At 44.1% G+C, this 11,525-nt stretch overlaps 1 protein-coding gene across 1 annotated transcript; it reads left to right on the top strand.

Moving 5' to 3' along the window:
• Nucleotides 1–984: 984 nt before the first annotated feature.
• LOC106819626 (acetylcholine receptor subunit alpha-type des-2-like) lies at nucleotides 985–3,567 on the top strand (the record flags this gene model as incomplete). The annotated part of the gene is made up of 4 exons (XM_014824233.1): nucleotides 985–1,535; nucleotides 2,476–2,675; nucleotides 2,940–3,050; nucleotides 3,267–3,567. Coding segments are annotated over 4 exons (1,150 nt in total), but the record flags the coding sequence as incomplete, so codon positions are not given.
• Nucleotides 3,568–11,525: the final 7,958 nt, after the last annotated feature.

Raw genomic sequence — 11,525 nt, 5'->3', positions numbered from 1 at the left:
TGTACACACCCGGCGCGCGACTGCGCTGTCACACCCCATACGACAGGCAACTGGTGTACAGCTGCACGGTCAGGCGGTCCGGAGCTATATTATGCCAAGAATATCATTATACGTAGACACAGTGTGTTTGCTCGATTATCGTACGAATCGTTGAATTTTACGTTATATTACTACATTTATTTATACATTTACGTGTACATATAGCGCGCCTACAGCGGGAATTTTTAGAAATTAACTTGGTTGCCGTACTCTTCATCAATCTGGATGGAGAATTGATAAATTTGTAGTGTGTTTATAATTTTGCATTTAGTTTGAAAACCAATAGATATTACGACGAGGTAAAAGTTTTGTTACAATGCCATCCTGCCAGACATTCTCATAGATATACATTTCATTACTATATATATATACTATAGTACTATCAAGCCCCCTATACGCTACTTCACGTATACCCTACCTAACCTCACTACTAGTATAATAATAGTCCACTATATAGTATACAGTATACTAATCAAACCAGCGTGTGCAAATGTGGCAAGACGCTGCGCTGTCCCTAGCCAACACGCTTATTATAGTCATTATACACTGTAGGCGATTCTGCCGAGTCGTATAGTATACCGTACCGTAGCTAAAAATCTTAGTTGTAATACTGTACGTTACACCGCACAACATTATAGTTTTTTTACCTGAGAAATAAAATGCGTGCTATAACTAATAAAATAAGGTAATTACTTGCTTACAATTTATATCAGGTCGTTAATGTACTAGCTTTGTGCAGGTTGTTGCGTATGTAAAATGTAGCATATCATATGAAACGTAACGTAACTGAAGTTTAAGTGCGATACGAACATCTCAGACGCATTGTAGCACGCGTACATGCTTATTAACGCGTTACGAATGCGTTATTAACACATATACTGTTATCGATTGCATTATAGAATATAGGATGCATGTCTAAACATTATACGGAATTAATTTTCGCAGCGTGGTTCCGACAAATAAAGATATCCCGGAAACGGACCGCGTGAGATTTACGTCGACGGGTGATGCCGTGTACATGTATCCAGCTATGCTCGAAAGCTCCTGTCCCCTCGAAGTTGACTACTTTCCGTTTGATAAGCACACATGCGAGCTTCGATTCCTTTCCTGGTCGCACAGCGGTGCGGAGATAGATCTCTTTCCGGCGGCAAACGACCTCGATCTGTCCTCGTTCGTCGACCACGAGGAATGGGTCATTACGAAATCGAAGATGGTGCGAAAGAGCATCAAGTACTCGTGCTGCGAGCAGAACTACGCGCACGTATACGTGTACGTGACCATCCGACGAAAGCCTCTGTTCTACGTGTTCTATTTGATCGCTCCGAGTGCCATCATCACGCTGGTGGCCCTAATCGGATTCTTCAGTCCGCAGAACGACCGCTTTGAGCGCGAGGAGTGCGTCACTTTAGGCATGACGACGCTGCTGTCAATGACCGTACTGATGATGATGGTTGCCGATGGAATGCCGAAGACATCGGACACGGTGCCGCTCATAGGTGATCATTGTATTTCGTACAAATTATAAGGACAAAATATTCATTTCAGCAGCTGCGAGTGCACTTACATCCGATTCATATACACCAAAACTACTGGTTCGCGTGTGAGCGTGCTACTATAGTTTATCCATGCCGCTAAATATTGTAATATGTGGGGTAGGCCGTCCGTTAAAGCGTCCTAATTAGCAGGTCCTGTTGATCATTAATGGACGGTGTTCTAACCCAAAATGAGAGTAGCAGAAGGTTCATCAATGCCGATTTCAGTTCCTTTAACTACGCGATTTTTACGTTTTGGCCTTTTAATATTATTGGTTTTGTTGTTTACTTCACGTACATTGCTTTCAGCCCCAAACCGGAATGTATCTCATATATATATATAGGATCAAGAGCGTATTAAGAAGGCCTTCTTAATACGCTCTTTATATGATGGAAATAATTATGAATTTATTAAATTATTTCTGTATAAGTCATATTCCAATCCAAGAAACCCACCTTCCTCCGAATTCCGATTGATTCGGATTAAAAACCTACTCTGGCTATAACTGTTACTAACTGTGAGAATTAACTCACATTTTCAGTTCAAACACGTCGCTAAACTTCTATATCGTAACAAATATCTTTTTGAGCAGCATTGAATTAAGATAATAGTATCGGTTGCTGTTGTTTAATGGGATAGTTATACGTGGCAAAGTAGCAAAATATTACATTCCTCGTTTCCTTTTATATGAATGATAATATGGTGCTTGCACTCTCACCCTCATTATCGGGCAAAAAGTTAAACAATTAAAGGAGCCGAACCCCGTTATTTTGGCACTATCTTATACAAGCACATTACGTTAATATTTTTATACGTCCTACTGCTACGAGTGTTGGTCTCGCACAAGAACAAATATGACGTCGCCAGATCTTTTATTTGTTCTTGCGTTTTGAAATCTTACAGTGAAGTATTACGGAGGACTGATGGTAACTATTTCAACCGCCACAATACTGACAGTCGTAAACGTCTGCGTGGCTGCCAAGGCTAATTCTGAAGTGGCTATTTCACCCAGAATTCGGAAAATCTTCTTTAGCCACGTGGCTAAATTTCTGCTCGTCTATATTCCACGTGACAAGGAACAATCAGCAAACGAAGATGTGATGGTAAAAAGACATTAAAATTAATTTAATTGTATTTTAAAATTACTTTTAGTGGATAGTCCAATATCAACACAAAATTGCTCAATTATTAATACACTGAATTAAAACACGTGTGGATTAAATAGAAATAAAAAGCAGTAATATTGCTGTGAGCGGGAATGTCACGAGTATCATATTTGTAGATAAGGTTACGTTCCTAATATTTATCGCTTACATGATTGCACTCGATCATCTGTAACGTAATTATTTTTTATTGCTCCCACACAGTCGAGGAATACGGTCGGTTTGATTCGCTCAGCGACCGCGTCTACTGAGAGAGGGGCGTGTGTATCACGGAAGATGTCTGGACAGTCTACGAGTTCATACTATTGTGAACAGGTGCGATATCAATGTCACACTTACAGGAACATTCTTGTGTACTAACATTTTTATTGGTTACATGAATGCACTGTATAACCACTAATTGTATTTGTATTTGTATCTGCGTTTGCGTTTGTACTTGTATTTGTAATTGCGTTTGCATCTGCATTTGTATTTGTGTCTGCGTTTGTAATTGTATTTGTGATTGCGCTTGTATCTGTATTTGTATTTTAGGCAGATACACAGGCGAGAAATCGGACAGATGCCACCCCCATAGCAATCGCGTCTACTGCAAGAGATCTAGATGAAAACCGAAGAATAAAAGAGAAAATCGACGCCCTTGTAGAAGTAACCGCCTTTATATGTTCCCATGAAAAGCGCCTAGTCGCGAATAGCATACAAAAGGACTGGAAAACTTTGGCTAACATTCTAGATAGACTATTCTTACTACTAACTATTTTGTCAGCCATTACTTTTTCTATCTACATGTTTACGAGCATACCATCTCCCGAAAAAATGTAATTTCTGAAGCCTATACATGCTGTTGTGATTGTTTTCGTTAATCATTTGGTGATGGTTAATATTATCATATATATATATATATATATGCAACGATTTTACGTCTAGTTGTGACGACGAATGAAGGTTCGACCACTGGATTGTAGTGTAAGAGTCAACAGCAAGAAATAGCAACACGTAAAAACCAGAACAAGCTGATAAAAGTGTTCACGCCGGGAATAGGCCCGGGGCTTTTATTCGGCCTTAGTCAACAGACTAAGGTGAACTAAAAGATGGTGCACAGAATCCCACACAGCATTGTCGCTGGGGTGTAGAAATATACATGATGAACCGAACAGCTAAACAGTACATACTAACACCCTGTAGTGAGTTGCTTGCCCTGTGCAGGGGTTAACTAGATACTGGTATGCTTACGTGATTCGTGAAGATGAGGCACTCCTGCTTGTGGCTGCAGTGCTGGCTTGACCCGTCTCGGTCGCTCCAGATCGTATACTATTCCCTCTCTCTCTCTGCCTTACTGAGAGCAGAGCCCAGCATTTATACTACAAGCTCAGCGTGGGTAGGGCTTCTTACCTGCCCATCATGCCTCACGAGAGACGGCGTGAATCAGTCATGTTTCATGTCAGCGCACATCACATGACAAAGCCACACATCACCCCACAGGTTTCCTTTCATACAACCGGCGTGGAATCACGTGATCGCTGTCATAGCCACCAGGGATGCTGTACATCGACCTGGGATGCTGAGACACGCGGACAGGACGATAGGATGCGGGATATGAGGCTATGGCAGCCGAAGTGTTGTTGCCTTCCCTTTCTCTCTTAGGACTCTTGCCGCAAGGTCATCCTTGGGGTGACAGCTAACGAACATTCGGATGCCCCTCCACCAGCAGCGCATCACTATCTGCGGTGCTTACCGAAGCAAGGGTCTCGAGGTATCGCCATACGGCGAGATGCCTTACCGTAATACGGCTTCATAGGAAGAGATGTGGAGTCCCTTGCCACATCCTACTACTCGACTATGCAGTGCCCGACAATGATACCTCCTGAGAGTCGGCGTGGCCCGTACGCCACTATACTCCGAGGTTATCTCACTGCCGCTCTGCTAATAAATCATTATAAGATTATAACAGAGATTTTCCGTGTTTTCGCAAACACTCCAAGCGCGAACAAATAGGAGGGCGCGATATACATGCGCGGGAATGCTAGTACATCGTTTCTCTACTACTGTTAATCTCTCGTGGATATCTTTAACTGATGTTAATGTGTGTATGAACGCCAGAAGGGATTCGCCTATTTACAATAAACCTTGGCAACGCCACAGCGAATACTGTTCCTTCTCATTCTAATACCCACATCATCATAGATGAGTTGACAGCCCGTGTCAGCGCTCAATCTACATCAGTGTGTCGTCGTCCTCTGACGCTATATACGGGAGAATAGCTCGTATCTCTACGTATATACGCCTATGGTAAGATGCAGCAGCACGACCATAGTTTAGTATGAGGTCATCTGGACGTCTCGCGTCACTAGTACAGGTGCACTACCTGTCACAGATGTTCATACTTCAACTGTGCGTGATAGCTACACTCATAGCGTGCAAATTTCGCAACTGAGAATTCGAGGTTCGAATGCCAGGGCTACTTTTCGCTACATCCTCTTTTTAATTGTATCGTGCGTCAGTGACGCGCGCACAAGTAGAAAAGCTCGCTTCGCTGATGGTGCAGTCTCCGTGGTGAAGGGACTTTCGTGCTCAAACACGAACTCCTACGGAAACCCCTGCTGCCTACTAGAGGTCGCGAGTTCGACTCTAGTAGAGGGCGGTCAGAACCGTGAAGCTTTTGCTCCCCACTTTCCGAGTGCGGCTGTTGTTCGCCGACGCTGACGATAGTAATTACCTGCATCACTGTTAGAATTTCATTCTTAACAGTGTGCTAGAGGGCGCTATCGTGATGACGTTACACCATGCTTCTCTACCACCTTTTCACTAATACACCAACCGTCGAGCTTGAACGGCTGTGGGTGAGTATAAGGGAAGCATAGTAGCAACGATTCTTCCATTTTGTGCTGTGACTGTAGGCGACAAGCGCGTATGTTGTCGACACGCGACGTCACGTGACGTGAAAGGACAGGTCTTCTGACAACTCGGCGGACCGTCCACTTAGTCATCCCGTAACGTAACAGGTCTCGTGCCACTGTATCGGACCATTCATCCGCCAACATAGCCGCTAGATATCATGATGTGCTACGTGCACGTCTCGCATGGTTCGGCGTCTCACTACATCATGCATCTCTCTCCCACAGTCGCATGTAGCTACTACTATATGCGGCTAGCGCTTGTTCATAGTACAAGTTCATTCCGCTCTCATTTGACATGGTTACTCGTCGAACAGTGATTTCTACCTCCAGACGTACTGGGGTTTTATATACCACCGAATATGCGCCGGACTCGCCGAAACGAGTGATCATATGATATGACCAGCTCGCCGAGGTTACACATTTCTCGCGGACGAAAACCCAGCGCATTGACCTGCGTCGACTACTCTCCCTCGTCACCGTCCACGTGGGGAAAAGGACGTGGGGAGGAATGCTTACAACCGCATCTCTTACTACGATTGCAAGTGAGTAGCGTGCAAGCAGGGCTTCTATTGTACTGCGAAAAGTTGTTTATCTCCGTGTAGGATCTGTAGCGTCGACAGCGTGGAGTAGCAGCGTAGTCGTGTGATAACCAGTAGAGAGATGATCCATCGTAGCAGGTTGTTATTGAAGACTGATTTATTTAGTCACTCGAACACATGCAAAATATTTACATACATATACTCCATACGACAGCCTAGGTTTCGTCCATATTGGAACCCACCTGGCGTCTGTCCTCTCTGGCTCTCTACATCGTATATGACTCACGTACGTCTCCTCGTAGGTAACTCTGTTCTTATTCTCTTTTTTTTCTCTCTCTCCGAGTCTCTATTTATACCATTTCCAAAATGGTCCGGCGACATTTGGATCCAACCGGTTCAATTATCGACCGGATCTTGCGGCTAGGAGGCGCGTCCCGTGTCATTACAAAAACAACACGAACAGGACAATTAGTCCCACCGCCTCGCCTGGCTATAAGCGCTACCGGTTAATTACTACGCCCAATGTACGCGTAGACACAATACAACAATTCTTCCTTCTCTCAACAAGATTCGTGTCCTCGCGAAAAAAAATACAGTTATGCATTAAACAAATTAAAAGTTAAAAATGTTAGTCTAAGCTTGCAAACATCAAACAGTGCCATAATACATGTTAGTAGGTGTGCTCTATGCTGTAATTTTACAAGCCCGGCATGCACCGACCGCGTTTACGTGTGATATAGCGATGGTAAATCCTTGGGGTAGAGAAGGGATGGAAAGTCCGGGTTTGAAACGAGTTGAGGGGGATCTGCAGCTGTCTAGTAAAAATGACGTCTCATTTTCCGTATCACAGGAAGGGGTCGACAGTCTGCAACGGTGACTCAACTCGAATCGGCATGGAAAGGCTAGGGAAGGATGGCAATCAAGGTTACCTCTTACCACTTAAAAGACGTTAATCATCGGTTAATCAAAAGAAATACTATACAAACAAACACTAAAACATAAAATACAGATAAGACCGGCTATAAGCTATATCGTAAACACATATCCATAGCCAACTCTTTGTTTAATAAAAAATTTGAAGAATTCGTGGTTTTGCTGTCGTGGTATCGACCCAATGGCATATCGGCAATCGTGACTCGGAAATGACTCAAAAATGACGCGCCGAGTGACGAAATTGGCTCGTTCGTCACTTTTACGTACTATGGTGAGTTTTGTGCCGTAGCAGCCTCTGTTGGTAGGGATAAAACACGCTGGAATGCGGCTTCCCTAAATTGCAACATCTGAGTCATACTTTGAAGCGCGGCTATAGGCGTCTCGCCCTCCTCATCGCATAGCTTACTATATCCTTTCGACGCTTTGAGTCACCGTCACGCCGTACAATGAAATTCGGATACCACGCTAGCTATAACTACGAAAAATTCGCGAACGATTTTACTGTTAATAAATTATTTCCGAATTTGTGGCTATGTATACAGTGATTAGGATGTAGCTTACCATAGGTGTCGCCGTGTAGATCTCTCTCTCTCTCTCTTCTCCTTCATCTTCTTCTTCATCTGCTCATCTGCTGTAGTTTTTCTTTCTCCATCTCCTCGTCTGCTTCTCCCTCTTCCGCTGGACGGCTGGATGGTCAGGTTCTCTTCTCGTCTTCTTCCTATTTCGTTCTTCTTCTTCTTCTTCTTCTTCAGCTGGGGGATTAGCTGGGTAGAGGTAGCGAATGCAGAACGACCATAATCCTCCACCAATTATTGTACTGCGAAGAGTTGTTTATCTCCGTGTAGGATCTGTAGCGTCGACAGCGTGGAGTAGCAGCGTAGTCGTGTGATAACCAGTAGAGAGATGATCCATCGTAGCAGGTTGTTATTGAAGACTGATTTATTTAGTCACTCGAACACATGCAAAATATTTACATAGCATATACTCATACGCACAGCCTAGGTTTCGTCCATAATTGGAACCCACCTGGCGTACTGCCTCTCTGGCTCTCTAACATCGTATATACCACGTACGTCTCTCGTAGGTGAACTTCTTTCTTATTCTCTTTTTTTCTCTCTCTTCCGGAGTCTCTATTATACCATTTTCCAAAATGGTCGCGCGACATTTGGAATCCAACGGTTCAATTATCGACCGGATCTTGCGGCTAGGAGGCGCGTCCCGTGTCCTTAACAAAAACAACACGAACAGTGACATATAGTCCCACCGCCTGCGGCCTGCTATAACGCTTAATAGTCCAGTTGTGAAAAGCCTTTTTTGGGGTGAATCGTGGTTATCTTGCGTCCGCCACAAGTTTTTTGGCGGAATTTGTATCTTTGAGCGGGTGGCAGATTAAGAATCTTGGATGATGCCGGCGCTGGAGCCTTGGCATTTTGCATAATATGCAAATTAACGCGGCCATTATCGAAATATGGGTTTTGGCCATAACTCGCTGCTTTACAAGATAGAAGTAAATTCTGGTGTCATCCAGCCCAGGTTTTCAGCGTTTTCTGTTCTGTTTCGGTCCATCCCCCAACATGATTTGATCATTTTCATAATGCATAATATGCGCAAATTCATACTGCGATCATTACCGAAATTTGAGGTTTTGGCCATTAACTGACGTGCTTAACAAGATAATACATATATTGTTGCTTTACAAGATATATATTACAGTGGTCTTGATGATATCCTGAAAGTCAGGTTTATGGTGGATGTGCAGAACATGGCGGTTCAGGGAAGAAGTTCCCACAGAGATGTCAGGGGCATTATGTCTTGTTATGGAAGAAGTATTGTGGTAAAAGGTTGTTGAAACGCTCGATACCTATGAGGACTTGATTCATTTCACTAGAGCGCTGTCGCGAAAGGCAGAGGCAAGACAACAACGACTGTGGGTTGACTGTTTAATCAAGCCAGTTCTTTTTGATGATGGTGTTTGTAAGCGGGCAAAGCGCGACGGGGCGAACGACTGGCTCCTGCATCTGTGGGCTGTTCAAGAAATGATGCGCTTACTTCTTCGCACCTGGACATCATAACACGCTTGATATCATATTTGCGACCTCTAATTATTCTTCCGAGGCGATTGAAAAACTTTCGGCTAATGAAATCGCTGGAGAAATTCTTACAAGGGAGACATGTGATCGCCCCCCACAAGCCAGGTTATTTGGAGACTGGCATTGTGCTGATATGTAGCATAAGAGACTACTTCATGAGGTATGGGAAAGGACGGGGCTAAGGGCAATAATAAGCATTACATTGAAGCCATCAGCCGTGAAACGTTGGGGCCTTTCAGCATCTACGTTGTTGGGCGCAGGTTGCAATGATGTGGCAACAATCACACAAGCGACATAGGTAAGAGGGTCATCACACAAAGCGGAACATCGCGCAACAAGCTGGAGTTTCGCACATGATCCGCCCTTGATCGCGACTGCCCACACAGATGAATTGTGAAACATAGTTACTGCAGAGATTGCAGGCATCGTCTGCAATGTAGTACAAGTCAGTAGATAATAGGCACAGCCCACAAGATGGTGTTATTTGAAGAAAAGTGCGAACAGGTTTTAATACTCTAATACGCAAAAAGAAGTTGTGACTAATGGACGATAGCTAAAAATGTGTGGCGTGGGAAACCATAAGAATGTGTATGATGTTGAACCTAATATACTCAAGAGTGCCTACGGTTGGCAGTCAGTAACGCCGGAACATTGACCTGTCCTCATGTAGCTGAAGCATGAGCTTGGGCTCCAAATAACCTACTTCCATGTTCAAAGACAATGCGCGAAATGAGGATAGCAACAACTAAAGTCGATACTAAAAGAAAAAGAGGGTATCTCTGTCTTGCGTGGTTGACAAGGTGTTAATGCGACAGTTGATTGACGGGTGTTCAGCTTCTGTAGTCCTGTGGGGCATTGGCCAGAGAAAGGTACAGCCTAAAGATTTATGTAGACCAATATTCTTTGGATATGTCATGAAGAAAAGCTATGCTCAACCTATCGAATGTTTACGCTACATCTATTTTTTTGACGGGCTCGGATACTAGCGAGCTATTCAATGCGAGGCGTGGCACGTGAGCATAAAAGCTGGCAAGGGTGCATGGCACGCCGACGGCAATCATCTAAATGCTATCGAGCATCCCATTGCCATCGGCCCCAAAAGGTTGTGCTTCACTGTCAACGGAAAAGCAAAAATACAGCTGGTAGATATAATATGTGATTATCTGGTTAGAGAAGTGTTTAGGGCCAGTGGAGAACCAGTTCGACACAAGGCCTAGCTTGTTGTATGGCTGGCCGTGAACCGATTCCAGATCGAACTGTCTGTGGAATCAGAGTAATCGTGCTGACCCGGCTACGACAACGGAGCCTACGAGGAAGCTGACGTTAGCAATGGTACACTCAGATAATGGGCAACGTTTGCCCACAACGCAGGAAGGAAGTGGCACGGCATGCAAAGTGCATTTGCGATGATAGCTGATGTGCTTCGTTCTGTTAAATGCCATTTTTGCAACCAACCAAAATGTGAAATGTNTCTCTCTCTCTCTCTCTCTCTCTCTCTCTCTCTCTCTCTCTCTCTCTCTCTCCCCCTTTTCTCCTCTCCTCTTTTTTTATTTTTTATGTTTGTTTGGAACAGAGGCAAGGGGGGTGTTTAACACCCCAAACACCCCCCCTGCGTACGCCACTGGATATGTATAGTCATGGGTAGATGATGACAAATTTGGCATCATCTACCCCTAAAATAGTCTATGGCAACAAATATTACAAACTCCTACTTGTGAATACATAATGTGCCTGTATGTGCTCTGCTCAATTCAACCCCTCTATGCAGGGGCTACACTCCACGCAGTGTGATGACTTGCCGCTCATCACACTGCGACGAGTGTATGCAGGGCGTTTGTGTTTACGTTTTCCGTTTATCTTGCAACGGTCAAAACTCACAAGAGAATGCACACATTCTGCCACCCTCGCAATTGAAAATATTTTTGTGCACATGGAATCGCTAAATATAATGTAAATTAACGAGAACTTTTAGGTTGACGACGGAATCAATAAAATAATGCCATGTGTCAGACATACCTGTCGATTTTCACTGATTAATATTTCGTAAAGCGAATACATCTAAGCAATATGATGTATTAGCAGGCATGCACTCATACATACGCGCACGCGTGGCACCTATGTATGTCTGCTCGCTCAAACGCGCCACACACACACACACACACACACACACACACACACACACACACACACACACACACACACACACACACACACACACACACACACACACACACACACACACACACACACACACACACACACACACACACACACACACACACACACACACACACACACACACACACACACACACACACACACACACACACACAC

This window comes from Priapulus caudatus, unplaced genomic scaffold (genome assembly GCF_000485595.1).
Source record: "Priapulus caudatus unplaced genomic scaffold, Priapulus_caudatus-5.0.1 Scaffold3862, whole genome shotgun sequence".
NCBI lineage: Eukaryota > Metazoa > Priapulida > Priapulimorpha > Priapulimorphida > Priapulidae > Priapulus > Priapulus caudatus.
Note: the sequence above shows the minus strand (reverse complement) of the source record. Positions and strands in the feature narration are given on the sequence as shown.